A 27,282-nucleotide genomic window follows, 5' to 3' on the forward strand; every position below is an offset into this window, starting at 1 on the left:
TATGGCAGTACATGCAACTGGAAAGCTTGTGAATCTATATAGGACTTGTCCTGTTTATGCCTTTATCCTCTGACTGATGATTTTGCCCATCTTCCATCTACTCTGTGCATATCTTGCATGTATCTAGTTATTTTCACTTATCTCCCCATTGGATTAAAAGCTTTTGGAGGGACTGTATTTTGTTTTTCATTGTGTTTCCCTTGGCACAATGATTTACACATAATTGGCATTTGATAAATATTTATAACTGGCTAACTTGTAAATAAAAGGTTATCAGAATCTCTATGTATCCAGCTAATGCCAACACTAAGAAACATTAACTCAATAAAATTTAGAAGAGGGGAAACTAAACTAATGAATTTAATTCACTTCCTTGTCTATATTGGGCTGTATGTTCCCTGGGGAAAGAATGCAGTTGTAGCCAGGAGATACCCTGACCAATAAGAACTTTGAATTTTCCTAGAGGAATAGAAACAATTGGGATTCTTAAGCCCTGGGGCACCATCTTCCCTGGCCTAGTCTCCTAGAGGCAGGCCTGTTTAGCACAGGCTTGTGGGGGAAAGGAATAGGCTTTATATAATATCTAGTATTTATGTGGCAGTTTGAGAATTTCACAGCACTTTACAAATATTTTCTCATTTATTTCTCAAAATCAATAAGCCTGGTAAGTAGGGGTTATTATAATTCTCATATTGCAGATGAGGAAAGTGAGGCAGACAGAGGTTAAGTAACTTGTCCAGAGTCATATAACCATAAGTATTTAAGGCCAGTTTTGAGCTCAAGTCTTCCTGTCCCCAGGTCTACTTTTTAGCCACTGAACCACCTACCTAGAAGAGAACTCCACACACAAAATGTTAGAAAACAGAACTTAGAATGTCAACAAAGGAAGAGTCCTTAGAGATCTAGGCAGGTGAGGCAGTAGTACTTAGTACATAGCAAAAACTTAACCTCAAGACCAGTGCCTTTGAAAAGAATTACATGAACTGATGCTAAGTGAAGGGAGAAGGAGGACATTGCACACATTAACAACAATAGTGTGAGTGAGGAATGCAGCTCCTCTCAATAGTTTAGAGAGCTAGGATAACCCTGGGAGACCTGTTAGACCATGCCCATATCCAGAAGTGGGAAACAAAAAGAATATGAATGCATACTATGATCACTTTTTTTAAAAGTCTTTTATATTTTTCCTTCCTATCCTATGATTTTCTTTCTTTTCCCTTAGTCCTAATTCCTCATATACAAAATCACTAATATGTAAATGTGCTAAACACAAATGGACATATACACCTTTTACTAGACTGTTTGCCAACAAGGTGAGGGGAAGGGAAGGGGAGGGTGTTAGAAAAATGTGTAATTTAAAAATATACAAGTGAATGAATGTTGAACAACTTCTATAACATGTAATTGGAAAAATAAAATAAAATACCAATTTTAAAAAATCAATGCTTTTTGTTTCATCATGTTCACCAATATTATTGCTCCCAAGGGCAGACTTTAGAGAAAGTAGTCTGACATTGCCTTGAGGAATCTGTACTTAGGGCCAGATCTTCTCCTCACCTATTAAAATGAGTCGGGTAGTCTGAAAGAGTTGCTCATCATTCCAAGTGGGATGTTCAGCTCTTAAGAGGTCACAGACACGATTGTGTTCCCGAAGCCAAATTGTAGCATACATCATTAGTCCTGGGAGTAGTCCAAATACCTCCTGTCCCACAGCCATCTGCTGAGCTGCAGGCACATTCACAGGGTACTTCATGTAGACTTGAGTCTCAGCCACTGATGGTGGATACATCTCCCCATCCACCATCTACAAGAGAATCAGAGGACTTGATTACCTATGGAAGGTATCCTCTAACATCCTACCCAGAATAGGAATCTCAGAAACAATGTTGGCAAGTGATCAGGGAATTCAATAACTCCTAAGACAGCCAGCCCTAATACTGGACAGTTTAAGAAAACATACTGAGCTCAAATGTGTCTCTGTGGGCAGCTAGGTGTCACAATGGTTAGAGCACTGACCTTAGAATCAGAAGGACCTTTGGCCCTCGACACTTAATGATTACCTCATTGTGTAACCTTAGGCAATTCACTAAAATCCCATTGCCTTACCCCCCAAAAAGTCCCCAAATCAAATGTGTCTCTGTTAACTATGTAAATTTCTGTCCCACATGATAACCTTATAGAGATTTGAAGTCAGTCGTAATGTACTCTCTCCACCCACTGGGGAACCCTGCCCCTTGTTTCTGTCCCTGAAGCCACTCCATCTCCTCATTTTACATGCTGGACTCTTAGGGGCTTTATTTCATATAGCATGGAGGAGAGTTGTGGACCAGGATCATCAGGACTTTCTACCTCCTGGTTGAATGCCTTTCACCCAAGGTACACAAAAGTGAAAAGAAACCCTTTGGGGCCTGGCAGATTGATCCCACCCCCCATACCAAATTCTCCACATCTCTTTCTGGTCATTTCAGGGCTCAGACCTCATTTCTCAGAACCCCAGGACTACCTGAAACTTGAGCTTCCCATCCTTAAAGAGGCGGAGTTGGTGCTGGCGCTCTAGGCTGTCTCCATAAATGTGTCCAAGGTCTACCTAAGGAGAGCAGAGAGGGAACTCAATTATGGTCCTGTCCATAAATTAGGACTCTGGAGAAAGATGAGAACAAAATACAGATACTAGGAACATAGGCAAGGAAAAGAGTAAATGACCACAAGAAGACTGTTCCAACCTAAGGAGTCTGTGGAACCCCAAGTACAACTATACCAGGCAATCCCAGTTTAGTGGGTGAAACACCAGTCCTAGAGCTCCTGGCACAGCAGGCAATCCACCAGCCCCAGAGACCTATGCACACAAAGCCAGTGACCAAGTTCAATACCAGTGCAAGAAGTTTGGGACAATGGCCCCTACACACCAGAAGCAGAGCTCAACATTAAAAGTCATGAAATAAGTTGGGAAAGTAGCTAAAAAAAACACACAAAAAGAAACTGACCATAGAAAGCTACTATCATGACAGGAAGATCAAAAAACAAATTCAAAAGAGGGTCAACATGGCAATATGCCTACATGCAAAACCTCAAAGAGAAATATGCATTGATCTCAAGTATAAAAAAATTTACCTAGAAGAACTCAAAAAAGAATTTTAAAAATCAAATAAGAGAGAAAAGGAATGAGAGTGGTGCAAGAGAACAATAAAAAAGAGTCAACAATTTAGAAAAAGAAAATTATTCCTTCAAAAGTAGAATTGGCCAAATGGAAGAAAAAAAATCCACTGAAGTAAACATCTTCTTAAAAAAATAAAATTTGCTAAAAGTAAAAGAAAGTACAAAAGAGAAGGAGAAAATAATTCCTTAAAAATCAGAATTGAGCAAGTGGAAGTTAATGACTCTATGAGACATCAAGAATCAGTCAAACAAAACCAAAAGAATGAAAAAATAGAAGATAATGTAAAATACCTCACTGGAAAAACAATTGACCTGGAAAATAGATCCAAGAGAAAAAATTTAAAAATTTTGGGTCTACCTGAAAGTCATGATCACAAAAAGAGCTTAAGAAGCATCTTTCAAGAAATGATCAAGGAAAACTGCCCTAATATACTGGAACCAAACAATGAAAAAATCTACCAATCACCTCTTGAAAGAGATGCCAAAATGAAAACTCTAAGGAATATTATAGTCAAATTCCATAGCTCCCAGGTCAAAGAGAAAATGTTGCAACCAACCAGAAAGAAACAATTCAATTATTGTAGAGTTTTACACAGGACTTAGTAATTTCCACATTAAAAGAGCAGAGGACTTGGAATATAATATTCTGGTAGGCAAAGGAGCCAGGATTACAAGAATCAACTATCCAGTAAAATTGAACATAATCTATTGGGGGAAAATATGCACACTTAATGAAATAAAGATTTCCAAACTTTACTGATATAAAGACCAGAACTGAATAGAAAATCCAACTTTCAAATACAAGATCCAAAAAAGGTATAAAAAGATAAACAGGAAAGAAAAAAATGTTATTCAATAAGTTAAATTGTTTATAACCCTACATGGGAAGAGAAACACTTGTAATTCTTAAGGATTGTCTCTCTCAGGGAAGTTAGAAGAGTATAAATATATAGAGGATGTGGATATAGATTGACTTTGATTGGATGATAACCTGAGTCATCTGAAAGAAAGTAAGTGCTGAGAGCAGTAAATGGGTAGTTTGGTTTAGGTTTTTGTCTTTTATCGCCAGTGCTTAATGTACTTGGCACAGATTAATGATTATAAAATGTTTATTGATTGGAATTCTTGGATGCATAAGAATGCATATACACACATAGAGACACACATATACCTTTTATTCAAACCCATGAACATTGGCATACACAAAAGCATAATTTGCTCACATACTCATGCATGTAAAGACACACCTACATACATGCATCTGGCTCAGAGTTTGCTATTTCCCACCCAGGTAACCTTGGACAATTTACCCTTTCTCATGCTCAATTTCCCCCACCTGTAAACTAAAAAAGAACCCTTCCAGTTCTAAATATTATGATGATACATCAGAATGACAACTCAAACACAGGGTCATAGATTTAGACTTAGAAGGAACCTCAGAGCTCACCTAGTCTTAACTTCCTCATTTTGTAGAAGGGGAAAGTGAGACCTCAAAAGGGATATTGGGTCTCATAGGTAGGAAGGAGCAGGGTCAGGATTCCACTCTGGGTTATCTGACTCTAAATTGTACACTTGTCCCACTACACCATATGTTCTCCTGTTTTCTAACTCCCACTCCAAAAAGGACTTTGACAATTAAGTTCATTCCTCTGGTTTTAAAGATAAGGAAACTAAGATCCCAAGAAGAAATCACTTGCTCAAGGTAACAGTCAAATCCTTTGACCACAAATGTAGAGCTCTTTACATTAATTCGTGCTATATTTACTATATATAAAAAAATGTTGTCAGGAGTGTATCCCCCTAGGGTCAGCCCTGAAATGAGCAGAGGATCTAGGAGGGGCTCACCCCATGGCCTAGGGCTTTGGTGAAGGCAGGACCCATCTTGCCAGATGTCTTGAAGAATTGATGGGTGAAGTGCTGGGCAAAAAAGGCAAACATAAGATTGGTCCCCTGAGGGTCTGGCACAAATTCATTCCGCATCAGGAATCGTCGGGCCAGTAAATCTGGGTCTGGCAACTGTTTCTTTCCTGTGAGGAAAAGAATCAGGAAAGGGAGAGTGAGGAGGCAACCAGAAGAATTTGTCTGGTCTTTTCTCTCACCTTCAAACCTCTAGGGTTCATCCACCCCATCTAAGTCCAACTCCTCTATTTAAAGATAAAGTAACTGAGGCCTAGGGAACTTAAGTGACTTTCTCAAGGTCACACAGGAAGGAAGTAGCTGCTCCTGAGTTCAGAGCCTCGTACTCTAACCCTCAAATCCAGATTTCTTTCCACCACATCACAAGGTAGATGAGGTGACTGAAGGGAGGTAGATAGTTGTTTTGCTGCCTTCTGCCCTGGTCACATCCCATCTTTGTTGAGTTCTGGGTCACTTAAACTCTCTAAGCCTCAGTTACTTCATCTGTAAATAGAGGAGTTGGACCAGATAATCTCCCAAGTTCTGTCCAGCTCAAAATCCTCTGACTATATTATAGTCATTACTCAATGCTGGTCTCTGGGTTGTTATCATTAACACCACTTCTAGGGTAAAAAATTACCTTTAGGGGCAGCTAGGTGGTGCAGTTGATAGAGCACTGGCCCTGGAGTCAGGAATACCTGAGTTCAAATCCAGCCTCAGACACTTAATAATTACCTAGCTGTATGGCCTTGGGCAAGCCAATTAAGCCTTGCAAAAAAAAATAATAATTACCTTTGACTCCCATGGGAGTAGGACAGTCCTCAGGTACAGGGGGTAGGACCCGAGTATAGAAGCTCAAATTGGAATAGGACTCCCAACTGATGTAGCCATGTTGGGAGTTGTAAGTCGGTGGGCTGGGAATCAGGTTTGCTCGAACTTTGGGAGTAGAGGAACAGAAAAATCACTTTAGTCATACAGGCCTTCAGTTCACTGCCCACAGGGATTCCCCATAGGAGAGGGATATAGGACTCCTGTGTGCAGAGTATACGCAGTGGGAAGGGGAAAGGGGAGAGAGAAATAACCCTTAACTTCAGGAAGCTGCTCAGACTGATAAGGAAGACAGACTCTCCCCTGCAAGAACAACATTGCCCCTGTCTAATAGAAGATAGGGGACATAAGGTTAAGGGAACCCCAAGGTTCCAGCCTGGCTCATAAAGATTTATCTGACATCAAACTGCCTCCAGTATTCATATCTACTGAGCTTTATCAGATGCTGTGAATTCCTCTAACTTAGTGAAGCAGGATATCTTAATTTGATGTTCCACAGATTAACTGGAACCCAAATCCCAGACCCAACTCAAATTCATAGTTCCCTTTGAAACTGCTGTGCCTTCACCAATATCATTGCAGAAGAACAACACCTACTCACTGGCCTCTCTGGGTGAGAGGGAGTATTGACAAATTGGGATAGAGAATTCAAGCATTTTGGCTTTATTTTCTGGTAGTCTATATCTTAAGGTCCCTTCCAGTTTTAACATTGTAATTTCTCCAACTTTAACTTTCCAATTTCTAACTTCGTTTTAAGGGGCCTTTCAGATTAAACACTATATTCTATTTTCTAACACTCTATGTTCAAAGTTTCCTTCCAGGTCCTTTCAGGTAAAAGGATAAAGAAGGATACTCATGGTTAAAGATCCCTTCAAAATGTGATAGGGTTTGGAGCAAAGACATACCCGTAAGCACAAGTCTCATGAGAATATCTCGTAGGAAGGTAGAGTTGACAATGTCCCATATCCAGCTGCCATGTGTCAGGATGAAGTGGTAGAAGGAAGGGCTGGGGCGCAGGGCTTCCCGGATTCTAGTCCATAGCTCCGCTGGTGAGGGAGGGGGTAGCAGGCAGAACTCTCATCAGATATCCTTTTCCCCAGGCTCAGAAGGATGTGGAGAAGCAAGAAGGGAGGGAAGGATAAGGTATCAAGGAAGGAAGGGGAGGTGAAGCAATGATTATGAATGGGGATATAGGGAGCAGTACTCACGGATAGTGCAGTTGGGGCCATAGTAGCCAGTTTGTGTACAATCACACTGGTAGCGGTCTAGGCCAAAACGCACACAGACTCCTTTGTGTTGACATGGAAAATAGCAGCAAGGGTTCACTGTGGGGAGATAAGATACATAATTGTAAAAAAAAAAAAAATGCATCTCTGAGTATTCCATTAAATACTCCCCAAACATTCACCAATGAGCAACCCTCAGAAGACCTATTGTGATGTGGTGGAAAGAAGTCTGGATTTGGGGTCAGAGCACAAGAAGAATAGAACTGTCATGTTCTTTCCCCTGACTTGTGCCTCAGTCATATTCACCCTTCCCTAACACATGTACATAGGATCATGCAAATTAGAGCTGAGAGGGGCTATAAAAGACACAGAATCCACTTGCCCCTTTTATAATTAAGAAAACGGAGACTTAGAGGGATTCCATGATTTTTCCAATGTCACAGAAATAGTCAGTAGCAGTCAGACTTCATTCCCAGGTCCTTTGACTAGAAATCCATTAAACCAAATTTTCCCTGCCCTGCCCTGTCCCTACTCAGTACTGGGCTTCTCTAAAAGGAATCTGCTAGGGCCCCAGCCTTCCTTCTTCCCACCACAAAAACCACCCTGATACCACCTGCTTCCCACCTACCTCCTCCCCAACCCCCCATATATAAGTAGACATCCAAACTCAACAATTATGGGTAAGACCACTAATGCCTTTCTCTCAGACATAGAGATTTGGTGGGTCTCTGCTTATCTGCATGACCAGTTTTTCTTTCAGCATCATGATCCATGCCACACCCCTATCCAAGGGTTATGTTATGGGTACTGTCCTGTTCTTTCTCTATCCATCTTCTCTTGATAATCTTATCAGCTTCCAAGGCAACACCTCTTCTTTATGCAAATGATTCTCAAACCTATACATCTAACCCTCCTTTTTCTCTAGGGTGAGAAAGTCTAGTTGTAGTTTTGCATTTCCAACTTCCTGTTGGATAGTTCCAGCTGGATGCTCCTTAAGCATCTCAAATTCAACATGCTGAAGATCAATGTTAAATCCAGTCAAGATTACTGCCTGAATGAAAATAGCCATTCCTATAATACAATTCCTCCCATAACCTTCCTACAGAAATCTAAAAACATCATATCATACCAAATAATGATCAAGAAATCCAATGAGAAAATCTCTCCCAGAGTTGTACAAAGAATCAGCAGAATAGAGGCAATAGGAAAAGAAGGTGCAAGAAAAAGCCAGGACCAGTGACAAGACAAACTTCCCAATGTGACCACAAACAGATCAGAGTCTTGTAAAATGAGAATAAGAGCATCTCCCTCACAAGCTCTTGTGAGGATCTATATTCAGAAGCAGTAAGAAGAGATACTCCTATAAGAAATCCCCATGGGGGGAGGGGGGGAGAAATGAGAAACCACCATCAAGGATCTTGGAGACAAGCAGCAGTGACAGTAACCAGTCCAACCATGGCAGTAGAGCTTCAAGGAGCTCCAAGACCCCTAGAACTCTGACCCAAGATACTCCAAAGGACCTTAAAAATCCAATAATCTAGATCTCAAAGGTCCAGGGGGATATAAAACCTGGTCAAACAGAGATCAGACAGCAAGATGACACAGTGGTTAGAGTGCTAGGCCAGGAATCAAGAAGACGTGAGTTCAAATTTGGTATCAAACACTTACCAGATGTGTGACCTTGAGCAGTCACTTAATCTCTGTCTCAGTTTCTACAACTGTTAATAATAACATTTACCTCCTAAGACTGTTATAATGATCAAATGAGATAATATTTGTAAAGCATTTAACACAGTACCTAATACATAGTATGGACTTAGTGTTATTGTTGTTATTATTATAATTATTACTTTTACTATTATCAGAGTTTACTGAAGTCAAGATCCAGATCAAGCAGGGCTGACTACCCCCAGCCAAAAGAACAGCAGGAAATGGATCCTGGATCTGGTATAAAGTCTCCATTCAGAGACTAAGACCAGAGACATGAGTCAAAACAAGAATGTATAGACTACTCTAATGAGTTATGATAGATCCAGAGATATCTAAAAATCCAACTGGGAAAAATGTAAGGCATGCAACAAGTATTTATTAAAACTTATTTTGCCAGGCAACTAGGTGGCACAGCAGATAGAGCACCAGCCCTGGAGTCAGGACTACCTGAGTTCAAATATAGCCTCAGACACTTAAAAGTTACCTAGCTGAGTGGCCTTGGGCAAGCCACTTAACCCCATTGCCTTGCAAAAAACTAAAAAACTAAAAAATAAAAGAATCTATTTTGTGCCAAACATCATGCTAAGTGTTTTAAAAATAAAATATCATTTGATCCTCATAAGAGACCTATGAGGGGAGATGCTATTATTATTATCCTCATTTTACAGTTGAGAAAACTGAGTCATACAGTGGTTAAGTGACTTGTCCAGTGTTTTATAGACTATGTGTCAGAAGCTGTGTTTGAATTAATGTCTTCCTGACTTCATGTTTAGCCCTCTTTCTAATGCATCAGCTAAATGATAAAGTAACTCCAAAGCCACTATAAGAAGAGACTAAAAGGGAAAAAATGATTTTATACATAGGTAATATGAATAATTATTTATAATAATAAAATAATAAAGTAAGAGATAAATTAAACAAAAGATTTACATTTGGAGTAAAGTATTAAAAGAGTATAGCTTAGAATAAAAAAGAGCTTAGTTTTAAATAACATAGAACAGAAAGTGATAAATATAGAACTGACCAAACAGATATAAATGATTCCATTTAATTATGTGAAATTTTTAACTCAAAATCAAAAGATTGAAAAAAAATAAAAGTAAAAGTAAGATATTTGGTATTAAAAATAAGTGAAATAGAAAGAGACCAAGGAAAGAAAACCCAAGAACCACTGAACTTCCCCAAAATCATGCTTTAAAAACAAACCAACTAACCAGCTTTAAGGAATATATTTCAAGAAATTATAAATCAAAAATTTCCCATATATCTTGAAAATAGAGAGCAAAATAAAAGCAGAATGAAACCACTAATCACCTTTTGAAAAGCAATTCCAAAATGGAAATGCCCAGGAATATTATGGCTAAAGTTTAGAGCTTTCATGTCAAAGAAAAAATATTGTAAGCAAACAGAAAGAGTTCCAATTCCAAGGATCCATAGTCAGGATAATATAAGATCTGACAACTTCCACTACAAATGAGAAGAGACCTTGGAGTGAAATTATAAAAGGTAAAAATAATTGCTTGCAGGCAAGATTAACTTGCCCTGCAAAGTTGAATATAACCAGTCTTCACAACTCTCTCACTACTACCACACACACACACACACACACACACACACACACACAAAATGGATATTTAAAGACAAGCATTCCCAGTGAAAAGTCAAGAACTGAATAGGAATTTTGAAATGGGAACTAAATCTCAAGAGAAACCCTGAAAAATAAATTTATTTGAGGAATTAGAAGAGGTTATATGATGATGAAGGGTTAACATTCTAAAAGGAAGACAAAAAGAAAGTATCTCTTTGGAACATTAATATGTTCAAAGCACTTTGAAGAAGAACAGTGTCCTGAGGGTTTCAGATGGGAAACAACAGAGAAGATAAGAGGAACACATGAATATATTAAAGAGGAAGAAAGTAGCAGAACTAACTTTTTCTCATAATTAGGGTATTCTGAAGTTTTTAGAGGAAAGGGTAAAGAAGGCATGCATCAGATGAACATCATTCTTATCTGAACTAGACAATAAGGAGTTCACACACACACACACACACACACACACAAACACACATAGAGATTGGTGTATAAATATATCAAACTAACAGATGGACTGGCAAGAATAGGGAGAGGAGAATTAAGAGGGAGAATATTATCAGGGAGTGAATCAAATCAAATTTCCTGCTCTAGAAAGAAAGATTAAAAGAAGAAAACAAAAAATTGGGAACTAAGTGACAAGCATTCAAGGAATTTGCTGAACAAATTGTAGTATGCTAATGAAATGTAATATTACTATGTCATAAGAAATAGCAAAAGAGAATCCTGGGAATTAGTAACTTGTAGAGAGTGAAGTGAGCAGAACTTAAAGAAAAATACTTATAAAGGCAACAACATTGTAAAGAAAAAACTTCAGGGGCAGCTAGGTGGCACAGTAGATAGAGCACTGGCCCTGGAGTCAGGAGTACCTGAGTTCAAATTCGACTTCAGACATTTAATAATTACCTAGTTGTATGGCCTTGGGCAAGCCACTTAACCCCATTGCCTTGCAAAAACTTTAAAAAAAAAAGTAATGAATGGGTTCTTCCCAAGTTTCCAAGAGAAAGATAGAAAGATAGATAGAATTTTTCCTGTCTAGTTGCTATTTTGGTGAAAAAGACAGAGGAGAAGCTTCAGACTTTCCCCAATCCAAGACTGTCTGGTGACCCATGAATATGAGCCTTTTTTCTCTCCTATTTTACAGGAAAAGTTATGGCTATTGATGTGGTAAGCTTCAAATAAATTTGACAAGGGGCCACCAAAGTTCCAAGACTCCATGCAGACATTTTGCCCAAAGTCAGATAGTGAAGACCCAAATCACAAGGGTCTTAACCAACCCAGTCCAGCTAGAGTTCATTTATAGTAATCTACTTATTAGCCAGGCTGCATTTGGAAGTGAACTTGAGAGATGGAAGGAGGGGATACAGTGTAGATACTGAATCATACTTGAGCCTACTCTCCCTTGAGACTGAGACTGTACAGGAGAATGTGACCACAGGTGTGATTATAGAAGAGGGGAAGGACCAGTGGTGAGGGCATTCTTCTTCAGAGAAAGTTCACAGTGGCTTCTAAGCCATTCTGCCATTCTCCGACCCCATTACAGGAATCACTTTGATTTTGACTTCTGCAGGTCCCAGCAGAGGTATCCTTCACAACTCACTCCTTCCTCCCTTCCCCCCAATCTCCCAAGGAAAGTTACTTCCTCTACTGCTTCTCAAGGCCTGGTGCATGGCATCAAGTGCTAGGAGACAACTGATAAGAGGCTACCCTGCAGACTTTGGCAACAGCCATTTCCTGCTGAGTCAGACTCAGACCCACTAGACTGGAAAAAGCAAGGTTTGAAGAGACAGGGCTTTGGATAAGAAATATGGGGCAGAACTGACAGAACAGAGGTAACAGCCTGGGGCTTAGAGAGTTTGGAAGGGAAACTGCCCAAGTCATCTCCACTCCATCTCCCCAGCTCAAGTTCTCGATCTGTCCTCCCAGCAAACAAGAACCTGTAAAGTCAGATGAAGAGCCAACAAAACCAGTGCCTAATTTACTCTGGTCCTCAGAATAGCTCTGTGGAAATCATCCTGAACTGGTGCCTGAATTAGTCCTGTCTGCTGATATTGACTAAAGGACATTGAGAAACACCTTGATTTCTCAGGGTCAAAGTTTCTTCAGCTATAAAATGAGAGACTTTATGTCCTAAAATTCTTTCTGACTCACACATTCCATTTTCTAAAACCCAATTTTCAAAATATTTAAAACCCATTATCTATCTGATCTTCACAATATCTCTGCAAAGTAAAGTAAAATAGTCATCATCCCTTTTGACAGAAGCTTAAATCTAAAACCAAAAGCTCATGAGCTCAATGAGAGTCCAGAGTGAATGTGAACAAACCCTGGAGCTCCTAATCTCCCAAAGAGTGGGAAAGGAATTGGGGAATAAGCATGCAGAATAAGTAACAGTTACTTTACAACACTTTACAACAACTCTGGGAGGTAGGTGCTTAATATTATCATTCCTACTTTACAGTAAGGAAACTGAGTTAGAAGATAAATGACTTGCCTAGGGTCTCACAACTAGTTAGTGTCTGAGGGCAGATTTGAACTCAAATCTTTCTGACTCCAAGCTCAATTCTCTATTCATTGTACCACCTAGCTGCCTTTTATTATTTTTATAAACCTTAACCAAATATTGTCATTTTTATGCTTACAACCACCTTGGAAGACATTTGCTATTATTATTATCCCCATTTTCAGATGAAGAAACTGAGACTAAGAAAAGTTAAGTGACTGACCCAGCAGCCCACAAGTGTCTGAATCTGGATTTGAACTCAGGTCTTCCTGCACTCTTTCCATTGCATGACCTGATTGCCACTTATATTAACCTTTGTTGATACCATCCCACCCTCCCCAAGTCTCAGGAAAAAGAATAATGGGCAAAGACCTATATTCTGTCAACACTGAGTCAGATTGACCCTCTTGTCCTCTGTCCTGTCTCTATCTTAATCTGTCTCCCCCGGCACAGACCTGGCTCTCTCTTCCTCCCACCCAATTTCTAAATGAGTGAAATGAGTGTCACCACACTCAAAATAATACCCACTTCCCACTCTTTCTCCTCCTTTCTCCACCTCTACTCTCAAACCCTTTTCCCCGCCAGATGTGAACTAAGCCTGCTACATCTGGAATTAAAGTTTTCTTTCATGGAAAGCAGTTGGGAAAATGACAGCCCCCTCCAACCCCCAGGCAGAAGAAACAATCATATGGCCAGAATACTGTGAGAAAGCAAGAGAAGGCATAATAGGACTGACTTCTGGGAAGTCACTCTATTTTGACTCCCTCCCATCTCCTAACGCTGTAGCCGGGCACACCCAGTTCTGGCTGGCGCCACATTCTTACTGGATGGGGGGGGGGGGGGGGTGCAGGAGAGAGGTCAAGGAGGAAGGTGCAGGAGGGGAGAGAAGAAAGAGGCCAAGAAAACAGAAACACTTGGAAATTTTCAAATGTGCATAGGCTCTCAGAGCAAGAAAAATCTTTAAAAGTCTGGTTCCCATTCCCAGAACACCAAAACATTCAGGAACAAACAATACACATATACCTAAGTGAATCAGTGGGAAATTCACTGGCTTTGAGGTCTAAGAAACTTGGTTAGAAGCCCTCAAGGTACTAGCACTTACAACTGTGATCTTGGACAAATTACTTCACCTCTGGGCCTCAGTTTTCTTATCTATAGAAATTAAAAGATTAGACAACAGTTTGCCTAAGATCACAGATCATTACCTAAGATCACTGCTCTAGCAGTGGAAAAAATCGTATTGGATTATTTTAGCTCCTCATTTACATTTAAGAGAACTGAGACCTAAAAAATATGAAATGATTTGTCCAAAGTCAGGAGTCTCACAACTTAGTTATCCTTTCTTATCAGTAGACCCAGGCTTCCTTCTATTTTGCTAGGTTCAGACAGACATTAAATTAAGATGATCACATTTAATCCATAAGGGATAGAGGAGTTTGGAGGTTTTGGAGGAGGGAGCACTGGGAAATTAGATGTGAATTCACTGACTTCTAGCTAATGATGGCAGAGCATCCTAGCTTTCACTTGACTTCAGCAAAGACTTGAAAAGAATATAAGACCAAGTAATGATCAAGAAATGCAAAGAAAAGCTAAAGTAAGTGCTTTAATCCAGCCAGGCATTGGGAAAGAGGTTCTGACCAAAAAAAAAAAAAAGAGGAAAAAAAAAGTCAATGAAAGTGAAGATAAGCTAAAAGTCTTCAGCAGTAGCCTGAAGATTCACATGAAGCCTGTAGCAATCTGTTCTTTGATTCAGGGTTATAGGAGTAGTAAGATGGGGAATAGCATCCTGGCAGTGAACAGCTCTCAGATCAGCCTGCTGGAGATTAGAATTCTGTGGCCTGGGATGCTCCAAAGAGCTCTGAAGACTTCAGAACTCTGAATTTAGTTGATCTAGGAGGGGACTACATGAAACCTGCCAGAATAGAGCTCTGAATGCATAAGAAACCAAGGTCTGGATTAAGAAGCACCACACCACTCCATCTAAGAAGTTGATGCAAAGCCTGAATCTGATACAAAGTCTCAAATTATGAACTGAAGTTTGCATTATGAGTAAACAGAAAAAGGCACTAAATGCTGTGAGGAAACTTACAGACCCTGAGATGGTCAAAAGACAAACCCACAAGGAAAGAGTATCTCTCCAATAATTGCAAGTAGAGATTCAGAGGAGGAAAAAAGGTGTCAGCCACAAGGACTAGAAAAATATCTGGAAGAATTAAAGTAAGAAAGAAAATAAAATACAAATTAAATTAAAGTCCTAGGGGAAAGAAGTGGAAAGCATACAAAAAATTTTAAAAGACAAGGTTTGGAAACCTAACCAAAAAAAGAAATTCCTTAAATTTTACAATAGATTAAACAGAAATCACTGACTTTATAAAATAAGAAATAAAGGATGGGGGCAGCTAGGTGGCACAGTGGATAGAGCACCAGCCCTAGAGTCAGGAGTACCTGAGCTCAAATACAGCCTCAGACACTTAATAATCACCTAGCTGTGTGGTCTTGGGCAAGCCATTTAACCCCATTTGCCTTACAAAAAGGTAAAAAAAAAGGAAGAAAGGACATTCCAAAATTTTAGTGTTGTTTTAGGTTATTAAAGTTTATCCTGTGACTATGGCATGGCTACTAAAGGCTTAAAACTGAACTCAGGTATTTTAGTCATTATTAATAGTATTAAGCTAATAGTTTTAAGTGATAAAACTTAATATGTGACTCTGTCATCAATATTATAGCTTAAAACTTCATTAAGACTTTTAGTATACCTTTTAGGAGAAACAAATCCAAATATTAAAAAAGTGAAGAAAATGTAAGCTATTTACTATCAAAAATAACAGACCTCATAAATAGGTCAAGGAAGGATGATTGAAGAATCATCTGAGTGCCCAAAGATCATGATTTAAATAGATAGATATAGATATAGATACTTTATTTCAAGAAATCAAAGATGAAAATTCATAATTTCTACTAGACTAAGATAAAAATAGAAAGAATTTACTGAACATCTATTGAAATAAACCTCAGAGTATTCAGGAATGGCATAGACTAAATTGAGAGTTTATAGGTTAAACTAAAAAATAGAAAACCATAAAGAACTGTTCAAGTACCAAGTAAAACAGAATATATAATATATATTATATATAAATACATAAAGAACTATTCAAGTACCAAGGAACTACAGTCATATTTGTGTGTGTGCATATATATATATATATATATATATGTATATATATATATATATATATATATACATATCAGCTACTACTATGAAGAAGAAGAAATCTTGAACTGTTCTGAAAGGCTTAAAGATAAGGGCTTACAATCAAAAATAACTTACCCTGAAAAACAAAGACTAATCCTAAAAGGGAAAAATATATACTTTTGGTAAAACAGGTCAATTTCAAGCATCCCAGAGGAATGCATATATAGCAGAAACTTTTAAAAACAAATAAGTCAACAGATTTTTTGAAAAGTAAATTTATTTAAGCAATTGTAAATAGATAAATAATGATACATTTTAATAAGGAAAGAAGAACCAAGTATCATTTTGCAAACCTAATGTCTCTAAGGGTCACATATGGGAGTCAAACAGAGAAGGCCTTGAGATGATTTTGTTCTGTTTTTATAATCATAGGAGAAGAAAGAAAAATCGGGGGAAAGGAATATGTTTGGAAGACGGGTGGAAGAAGGGGGTGGAATTTCATATTTTTCATTATCAAGGTGCTTGAGAAGAAAAGTACAAAAAAAAGATGGAAAAGGGGATGAAGGGGAAGAAGCTTCACATGAACACCATTCTTATGTGAATTGTACATATAAAGGCTGAACATATCCATTGGTGGAAAAAATACAGTAAACTCAACAAGGAGATTTGCAGGGATAGGGAAGAGGAAAAGGAAATCTTAAAAGGAAGGTACTTCAGAGTATGTATCATTAAGGGAATTAAAATGAAAAAAAATAAAGAATAAGAACTAGTGATTGGTGTCTGGGCAAGGGGAAGAGAAGAGGGTCAGGATAACTGAAGAAAATCACTTCAATTATAGATCATTACTGTTACACTCCTTTTTCACCACCTTCTTTATAAAGGGTGTGAGGATAAAGAATGGGAAGACTGTGAGAGTATATGATGTAGGGAAATACATAATTAACAGTCACAGAAAAGAGGGTAGCAGAATGGTTTATAAAGCAGAATCCAACAGTGTATTATTTGGAAGAAACACGACTGAAATATAAAAATTCTCATAGATATAAAATAAAGGACTGAATTTATCATGCTTCAAAAATTTATCATACTTCAAGTTACTTCTAAAAATCAGGGGGAACATTCATGATCTCACCAAAGGAACTATAAAAATAGACTGGTTAAAAGATAAACAGAGAAACCATATGACACTTCAAATATCACGCACCAAATAAAATCATATCAGAACATAACATATGTATATATATATAGATAGATATAGATATATCTATATATATACATGAAATGGCTTAGCATTACATATTAAGGGGAAATTAATCAAATTATGGGAATAGCAAAACATCATAGGTGGGCATCTTAACAAACCTTTTTCAAGCCTTGAGAATTAAGAAAAATATAAATAACAAAATGATAAAGACCTGAACAGAACTTTAGAGTAGTTATACATGTCAAATTTCTTGTAATTCTAAAGAAATAGAGTGAACAATAAATAGAGAAATAATACATATTTCTCAGGTGTTCATGGCACCTTTACAAATACTGATCATATGATAGGGCATAAAATCTTCACAAACAAATGCAAAAAGGAAAAAAATACTATACATATCCTTTATTGACTACAACACAACAAGAAAAAGTATAATCAATAAAGGACTTCTGAATAAATGATTTAAACTAAAATGGAAAATAATTTAATGCTAAAGAACTGGTGGGCCAAAAGCAAATCATGCAAGCCATTGAGAATTTCTTCAAATAATATTCAAAACTGAGGCTGGATATCAAAATTTTTGAGAGTTATTTGAATTGATTTATTGATTATGTTATTAGATAAATTGCTCCCTTGGTTTCATTGACTTCTGTATCAGTTCATGCAAGACTTTTTGCAAACTTCTCTGAAATGATCCCATTCCTGAACTTCATGGAACAATAGATTATATTTATGTCATTTACCATTACATCCACATATTATTATTTGTTCAGCTATTCTTCAATTGTTTTCAGTTCTTTGCCATTATGAAAAATCCATCCTACATATTTTTGCAAATAGTTCTTTCTCCTTTCTCTTTTATAGGTTTAGAGGTAGCTAACCCAGTAGAGGTGTCAGTTAATAAAATTAACAGATAAGAAATGGGAAAATTAAATAACCTACTCGCAAGAAATGAAACTGAACAAGACATAAATGAATTTCCAAGGGGAAAAAAACCAAGGACTAAATGCATTTACAAATAGATTCTAATAAACAACAATGAATTCTAAAGTCATATAAATTATTTGCAAAATGAGGAAAATATCCTACCAAATTTCTTCTATTACACAACTATGGCCTTGATAACTAAACCAGGGAGCAAAAAAAAAACAGAAACTATATAGAACAATATCTCTAATCAACAAAGATTCAAAAATATTTAATAAAATATTAATATAAAGGTTATATTAACATAGTAAGAAGATAAATACAGCATAAGCCAGTTGCATTTATACTTGGAATATAGGCTTATTAGGTCAATATGAGAAAAATTATAAATATAATATACCATATTAATAACAAACAATAAACATAATTGTTTACATAAATGCATAGAAAGCTTCTGACAAAGGAAAACAGTCTTTGCAAAAGGTTTCCTCTGATACCTTAGGAACTGATTCAAATATGTAAGAATAAGAGTCATTTCCCAATAGATAGTGAATGGTCAAGAAGATATGAAACAAGCAATTCTCAAGGGAAGAAACCTGTGCTATCAATAGTCATATGAAAAACTGCTTCAAATCTCTAATAATAAGAAAAATTCAAATAAAAAAATCTCTGAGATTCTACCTCACAATCACTAGATTAGCATAGTTGACTTAAAAAGGAAAATAATAATTGCTGGAGTAATTATAATGCACTATTAGTAAAGTTGTGAATTCAGCTGATCCAGGTATTCTGGAAAACAATTTGAAACTAAATGACACTGAACTGTAAAAACCCTTTATTAACCTACCACTACAATGCATAGTTATCAGAGAGAGAAAAGAAAATAAGAAAAGATATGTACAAATTTAATTACAGCAGGACTTTTCACTGCAGCAAAGAACTGGAAAAGAAGGAGGTACTATTCATCAATTGGGAATGAGAGATCAAATTATAAATGGTGTAGTAAATAGAGCACTGGCAGACACTTACTAGCTGTGAGACTGAGAAAGTGATTTAACCCTATTTGGCTCATTTTTCTTAACTGGAAAATGAGCTGGAAAAGGAGATGGCAAACAACTCCAATATCTGCCAAGAAAATTCCAAGGAAAAAATATGACTATAATGGAATAATAAATCATAAAAAAAATGATTAAAGGGATGGATTCAAAGAAAATGAGGAAGACTTATATGAACTGATACTGAGCAAAATGAACAGATTCAGATTAAATTATGTAAAGAAAAACAAGTTGGAAATAAGAATTGATTACTACAATGAGTAAAACTTCTTTACATAACCATTGATAAACCAAACTGTCTACCTTCCTAAAGGAAAGGATGCTGAATGTGACATACACTTTGGCTCACAGTGAATAATAGATGTTTAACTTGCCTGTTCTTAGCTTAAATCTAATTGTTCAGAAAGGAATAGGAGTTCAGAGAAGATAGAGATTAGCAGCAATAATAAGGCCAGAAAACGAATGGAATGAAACTAATCAGTGTTTAAATGAATTTCACAGAAGGAAGTTCAGAGGAAAAGGCAAACAAGAAAGACAGCTTTAATATTTTATTTATTTACTAAGTTGTATATAATAAAATCTCAGGTTCATATGCAAACCTCTTCTGCTCTTTTCTGAAAATAGAAATGTTCATGTTTGTTGATGTATTTCAAGTTCAGAAAAGCAAAAAATAAAAATAAAAAAGGGGAAAAATAATGAATCAGCCATTAGGGACTTTAAGTTAATAACTTGCTAAGTGATTTCTTTCTCTAAGCCTATTTCATCAACTATAAAATGGGGTAGAGGGAATATGTGATTTCTAAAAGCCCTTCCACTTCCAAAATGCTTTATTCTAAAGTAGCCATCAGTTCTATATTCGAAAGTTTCTTCCAGCTTTAAAATTTTATTTTCTGTTAGGACATTTTTGTTTTACTATCTTGTTTATATTCCATATCCCACAGTCTTTTCCAACTCTGACATTGTAAAGTCTCTGTCAGCTCTAATAATCTATAAATCTATTATAAGGCAGAGGGAGGTGAAGACAAATGCTGTGTAGACATAATGAGGAGAAGGGGGCAGACACCATAGCCATCCCCATCCCAGACAGGATCTCCATCCAAGGTGAGATAACCAGGTACCAAGGGAAGAGCTCTGGTTCAAGATTCAAAGGACTTGGATTAAAAGCCTCCTACCAGTGACTATTACCCCTCTGAATTTAGGCAAATTACCTAATCTCCTGGGCCCCAATTTTTCCTCCAGTAAATGAGCTTCTGAGGTCCCTTCCAGCTCTCCTATCTGTGATCCTACAGCTCGGGAAAAGTAGGGGAGAGAAAAGAGAAGGGGCAATGTTCAAGTCCTACTCCACCCCCAAACACACACAAAGCATGAGAAAATAATGCAAATAATTCTGTTTAATCCTTGAATGGATTGCACAATGGACATTGTTTGGTGTGAGCAAGGAAGCATAGGAGGGGGTCTTTGAAGAAAAGGAAGATTCAGAGTCAATGAAGGAAGTAAGGGATGGAGTTCCTGTGAGCTTCAATTTTATCAATCAAACCCACACAAGATCAGGCTTGACCAGTATCTGGGCTAGAATCCAGGACATAGTAAATACTAGCCTTTTTACCTTCTTCCCAAAAGAAAGGCCCTTGATAGTACTGCCATATGCTATCCAAAATACTGTGCTTAAGAATTTGCTAGCTTCCAACCACTGCCTACTCGGAGCCCTCCTTTTCCCATACCCAAAATCCTAGTTGAAGAACAATATTAATAATATCTCCCATTCCTCAAGCACATTTTCCCCCAACTTGTAAGGAAGGAAGGACGAGGATTATTGATCTCCCTTTTATTTAGAGTGAAGTTCAGTATTATGTGATTTTTTTTGTGATTTACTCTTTGCACAGAAGACAAAGGTTCAAAGTGATGAAGGGACTAGATGATTCAGACAGTGAGTGACAGGGCTGGGACAGAAACCTAGGTCTTGGACCCTGAGTCAAGATGCCATGGAAATTCCATGAATTGATCAAATGTTGGAAAGAGCACTGAGATGGGAAGTCAAGAACTTGGGGCTCCGCTCATGGCTCTGCTAGTAATTAGACAGACAATCTTGGACAAGTCACTTCTGTTCTCTGAACTCAGTTTCCCCATTTGTAAAGTTAGGGTGTCATACTGTTCAGCCTCCTAAAATTTGTTTCAGCTATAACATTCTAGGATCCTATGGCCCCAGATCTTAGAGAGCTAAGCCCTGGCATTATATTCTAGTCTAACTATTTTCTATTACAACCTTGAGTTCTGCTCTACAAAATCCAGTCACTGAGTTATTAGAGGGTTCAGGTCCCTAATGCCCATCCACATTGTCCCAGTTTCCCAGTGTCCTCAGAAAGTCTAAGATAGCAGCAGAGAGACTGTGGAGGAATAGACAAGCTTCTTTCCCATCCAACAAGACCCAATTACTCTATCCTCTTTCCTTCTCTACCCTTACTCTATCCTTAATCTTAGTTCCCACTTCCTCTTTACTGTTGTACCTTCCTGTTCTCCTCCTTCCTCTTTTCCACTCCTTCTTCTTCTCTTCCCTCCCCCTCTTCCTTTTATCTTATTCTTTTTTTTTTTTTTTTTTTGCAATAAACATCAGGAGCTTCAGGACATTTAAACATCTCTTAGTCACATAGCTGAGGAGCTATGAAATTTACCCCCAGCAGAAGTTCAGCAGATACATTTCCCTCAATTCCTTTTCCTAACCCTCCCCCTTATACACTTCCTATTCTCTCCAAAAGTTGTCTGCAAGGCAGCATCTATATGATCTCTGCATGGAATGGACAGTGCTAGGAATTCTCAAGAGGATGAAATCAGGACAGCTATGAGATCTAGCTTATTCTATATGTCCTGGCTTTGACATCGCCTTGCTCTTCTCACCTTTTCCCAGAAGGCCCAGCTTGGGGAAGGGGGATTCTCAGGATCTCTGCAAACCCTGACCAGTGGAAATGACCTCAGAAGGTCATATTACCCATTTCCCCATTTTCAGGAAAAATCTACACATCATTGTTATCCTGAACAAATAAATACAAGAATCTCCTAGGTCAACTCCATAGGCAAACCTGGAATTCAATCTAACAGAGTTCTTTCCAAGTTTTCCTTTTTTAGTTTCTTCATGGGGGGGTGGGGGTGGGGGTGGGGAAAGATTGTACAATATCCACCCTCCTCCACCAGCCTAGAAGGGAGAGATGTTCTCACGATAATGAACTTTATGAGGAGGGAGGATTCAGCCCAGGGCTCCTCCACATACCATCCCCCACTTAGGAAGGACCCTTTCTATATAACTTATAACTCCCATGCTATCATTTGGATCTCACATCACTTGTTGAAGTAAGAACCCCAACCAGCATCTCAAAAACCACTTGTTCAATGTCTGACTCTGGTTAAGTTCATTCCTAAAGTCCTGTCTAGCTCTAACAAACATCATTCCAGGGCAAAAGCCTTTGATTTTCTCTGTTTTCAGCTCATCTTATCTAGTTTTTCTATCTGACCTTTCCTCCTCTATCCCTGGGGCATCAAAAAACTCAGAGCTCAAACTGAATAACTGTACATGGACTTGATGAGGATCAAGTCTCCAGAGGCCTCTTTGGGATAAAGAGGGGGTAACAACCAGTCTTGAGTAAGGTGAAGAAAAGCTTGTATTTGCTTTACCACAGTCTACTAAGAATAATATTTAGAGAAGTTTGCTGAAGTCCAGTTTCAAAGATATTGAAATAGAATAAACAAGAGATGCTAGATTCCTCTGGGATGGTGGGGGTGGGCGGGGTGTCTAACTTACCTAATCCTTCCAACTGGCCAGGCTATTCAGAGAGGGCCTGTAATCATCAGCAAACAACCCACAGCTGTTCAGTATAGCCTGACTCCAAATAACTGGAGCACCATTGGATGGGAGTGAGGGAAGAGGGAAGGAGGCCTAAAAGGAACCCTAATCTTGTCTTCCTCCTTCCTCCCAGCCCTTCATATAACTGGGAAGGGAAAAGGCTGGGGATGGGGGTAAAAGTTGGTTAGAATGCAGCCTCAGCCTGACTACAGTCTGTAAGTGGGGTGCCTTGAGATGGGCAGTGCTGGCAGTCATCTCACATTCCTTCCTCATGGGCACTTGCCCAAGAAACACCTGGACTTTGCCTGGGTCTCTCCACACCCTGACAGGGTCTGTCAGTAAGATCCCAGAATAATAATAGAATCAGGGACTTCTCAACCCCTACCCATACCCCTCCTCACAGAAGTATACCTTTCCCCAGTTCCTGGCTCCACTGGTCATGAGGGCAGAAATATTTAGTGCTCAGAGGACTTCTAGGATCCTACCCTGGTCTAGACTCAGGGATACCTTCTCTCTCTTCTCCCCTATATCATTCCCCCAGTAAGCAGAAGCTTTTCTCAAAAAAAAGGAACTCCCCCAACCCTAATCCAAGAATTTTAGTGTTTCTTCTAGGGCAAGATATGGTCATTCTAAGCACTACATACCTCACTTAAAATGTGAGGGACAGTCCTCTTAGGAGTAAATACAATATTATCTGCACTAAAATCCCTAAGGGTTTGCTTTTCTATGAGTAAACAATCTCATTCTGCCATAGTATCTTGTCTACACAGAGTGAGACAAGTGAGACCCTACAAATCATAGTGCAGTGCTGATCTTTGAGTCTAAGGAACCTGGGTTTGAATTCTCCTTCTGCAGCTTTCTGACTTGAGACACTTTCTCTTTGAAATTCCTCCACTCTAGGGGTGGCTATGTGGCACAGTGGATAGAGCACCAGCCCTGGAGTCAGGAATACCTGAGTTCAAATCCGACCACAGACACTTAATAATTACCTAGCTGTGTGGCCTTGGGCAAGCCACTTAAGCCCATTGCTTTGCAAAAACTTTGAGAGAGAGAGAAAGAGAGAGATTCCTCCACTGTAATATGAAGGAGCTGGCTGGACTGGAGGACCAACAAGCAGGTATAAAGCCCATATGTGCCCTGGTGGGGGGTGGGGTACAATGAAAGGCAGGAGGAGACCATTCTGCCTCAGCAGAGTGAGAGAAGAGATCCAATATAGAGAAGAGATCCAATATAGACTAAGGCCTGCTATGCACCCAGGTTGGGGCTAAGCACTGTTGGGGAGCCCTTCAAGCTCCTTCATTCTCTTTTGGAAAACAAGACACTTTCATATGAAAACTTAGCTCTGTCTCCTCTTCTACTCCAAGGTCTCCACCAAGATCCCAACTCCTATCACTTCTTGTTTAGAATAGTCTTCAAGGCTTTACCTAATCTGGTTCCCATCTCTCTTTCCATATTTTCTTATCATCCCCTCTCTTCCACAAATTCCATGTTCCAGTCAAACTGAGCTATGTAGCTTCACACACAGAAACACACACACAGATACACACATACACAAAGATACACACAGAGACACACATGCACACAGACACATATACATATACACACAGACACTCACACATGAATACACACACACACACACATATCCCACACCATTTGGTTCTCTACCTCTATCCTATGGCTCACCCTTTTCCCTTTGACCAGAATGTTCTCTCCCTCCTCTCTGTTGATGCAAATTCGTCCTCCATTTATAGTTCAAATCTAGACTCAGACACATGATGCTTACAGCTGTGTGACCTTGAGCAAGTCACTTAACCTCACTGCCTCACAAAAAAAAAAACAACAAAGATTAGAATAGCAAATGCAACAACTGGAAGTAAGAGAACATATACTAGTCTATGTTACATAATGAAATCTAACCATTGGTCCTGAAGGGACCTTAGAGATCATTTCATCTAACTCCCTTATTTGAGGATGAAGAAATCAAGACTAGTGAGGAGCCGTGGGTTACACAGTCACTCTCCAAACTGAAGTTCCAAGTGGAAAGATAAGCCTGTCTTGAAACCCTTCTATCAATCCATCAACAAGCATTTATTAAGTACTTACTATCTGCCAGGCATTTAATCCTAAGTAATGGAGATACATAGACAAAAGCATAAGTCCCTACCTTCTATAGATGAAACAATATGCATTCACCTAAAAAAATACAAATGAGGAGCAAGTGTACTATCATTGCTTAGGAAAGGAATCATCTAGAAGGTAATACTTGAATTGAGCTATGAAGGGAACCAGGGATTCCAAGAGTTAGAGAAAAAAGGGAGTACATTCCAGGCAAGGAGTACCAGCCAAGAAGTAGGAGATGAAGTGTTACAGCCAATGTGCAGTAAATAGGCTGGGAAACAGAATGCACGATGGAGATGAATGCATAATAACCCAGGAAAAATCAGCTGTAGCCAGACCAAGAAGGACTTTGGAGGTTAAGCAGAAGAGTTCATATTTTCTTCCCAGGACAACCAGTCTTTTGAGTGAGAAACTATAGTGGATGAATTATCAAGGGGAGAGACTAGAGGCAAGGAGAACAATTAATAAACTGTTTGGCTAAGTCTGGCTAAGAAGTGATAAGGGACTAAATTAAGATAGTTATGGTGTTAGTGATAAGGAGGAGAGATAAGTGAGGGTGTTTGGGTTTTTACTTTTTTTTTTTTTTTAGGTTTTTGCAAGGCAAATGGGGTTTAGTGGCTTGCCCAAGGCCACACAGCTAGCTAATTATTAAGTGTCTGAGACCTGATTTGACTACGGGTACTCCTGACTCCAGGGCCGGTGCTTTATCCACTGCGCCACCTAGCTGCCCCTTATTTTTTTTTTTAAAGCAAAACTCATCAAAACTTGACAGATGATAGATGCTGGGGAGAGAGTATAAAATTGAATAAAATTGAATATGATTCATTTCCTAGGACAGCATCTTGAAAGTTGAAGTATGAATAAAAATGTGTTGCATGAGAACACAGAAGTGAAGAAACCCAGGTTCTAATCCTTAACTTGTGCGACCCTGGCTGGGCAAGTCATCTTCACCTTCTGGACTACTTCCAAAAGCTGCAGGCATAGAGTGGAGGGGCTGAACATACTGCAGGGGTGTCCAACAATCTTTCACCTCAAGGCAATGGAGAGGTGGATTAGAAATTGTCTAGTTGAATCACTGAGCATGAAATGTTAGAGCCATAAGAACCTTAGAGCAGAAACTAAAGTACTTCCCCCAATTTCCCCAGACATATAAAAAAATTCCTCATATATATAATATATAGATATTATATATATATATGTAATGAGAATAAAACCACTTGCTCTCAAAGTCTAAAATTCCTTCCTCCACTTAATTTCTTTGATGCTGTGATTTTCTAGAATTCAATTTGTCGTGACTGTGGCTTTGAGACACCCAGCCCAGACTCTCAGGTCCAGAGTTGCTTCACCTAGCACTGGAAGGAAGGAAATTCTGAGCCTCTCACTTTCCCCATCATGCTCAGGATGATGAAATAAATCCTAGCTCAGGGCCCTGAGAAAGGGCAAGAAAGCATCAGGAAATGAGTTGCAGTGAAGGGGGGGAAAGAGTCCCTAGGCTGTGGCTTTAACAAAGTGAATAAGAAGGCTTGTCATATTTAAAATATGAATGAGGCCTTAAAACTTAGTTGTAAGACCATTGGCAAGTCACAAACTCTCTGACTCAGTTTCCTCATCTGTACAATGGGGACAATTAATATTACTTGTATTCTTTACACACTATTTAGTTCTCTGACTCCATGTTATGGCTTACCCTTCTCCCCTTTGACCAGAATGTTCTCTCCTTCCCCTCTATTGTTGCAAATCCATCCCCATTCATAGTTCAAATCCAGTCTTAGTCACTTGATGCTTACTAGCTTCTGACCTTGAGCAAGTCATTTAGCCTCATTGCCTCACAACAACAACAACAATAATAATAACAATGATAACATTAACTATCTCACAGGATTATTTCAAGGGATTTCCTTTTCTTCTGAATTTGACTCCCAATTCATATTCTGTATCTAATTGCTCAGGTTTCAATTTTCTTTCTAAAATAAGGGAGTGGAACTAGACAATCTCCACATGATCTCTAAGACTCCTCCCAGTTTTAAACATTAACTCTTATGA

The 27,282-nt window shown here is 38.5% G+C and overlaps 1 protein-coding gene across 2 annotated transcripts in view; it reads right to left on the bottom strand.

The window, feature by feature from the left end:
• Positions 1 to 27,282, bottom strand: part of PTGS1 (prostaglandin-endoperoxide synthase 1) — a 59,406-nt gene that overhangs the window by 12,164 nt on the left and 19,960 nt on the right. For both annotated transcript variants that reach the window (XM_074211642.1, XM_074211641.1), the window contains 6 exons: positions 7,089 to 7,205; positions 6,786 to 6,926; positions 5,845 to 5,988; positions 5,002 to 5,183; positions 2,504 to 2,587; positions 1,558 to 1,804 (listed from right to left, as the gene is read on the bottom strand). In XM_074211642.1, the coding sequence (XP_074067743.1) occupies positions 1,558 to 1,804; positions 2,504 to 2,587; positions 5,002 to 5,183; positions 5,845 to 5,988; positions 6,786 to 6,926; positions 7,089 to 7,205 (915 nt within the window). The remainder of the gene's footprint in view (positions 1 to 1,557; positions 1,805 to 2,503; positions 2,588 to 5,001; positions 5,184 to 5,844; positions 5,989 to 6,785; positions 6,927 to 7,088; positions 7,206 to 27,282) is intronic.

The sequence above is a fragment of the Macrotis lagotis genome, chromosome 1 (assembly GCF_037893015.1).
Source record: "Macrotis lagotis isolate mMagLag1 chromosome 1, bilby.v1.9.chrom.fasta, whole genome shotgun sequence".
In the NCBI taxonomy this organism is placed as follows: domain Eukaryota; kingdom Metazoa; phylum Chordata; class Mammalia; order Peramelemorphia; family Peramelidae; genus Macrotis; species Macrotis lagotis.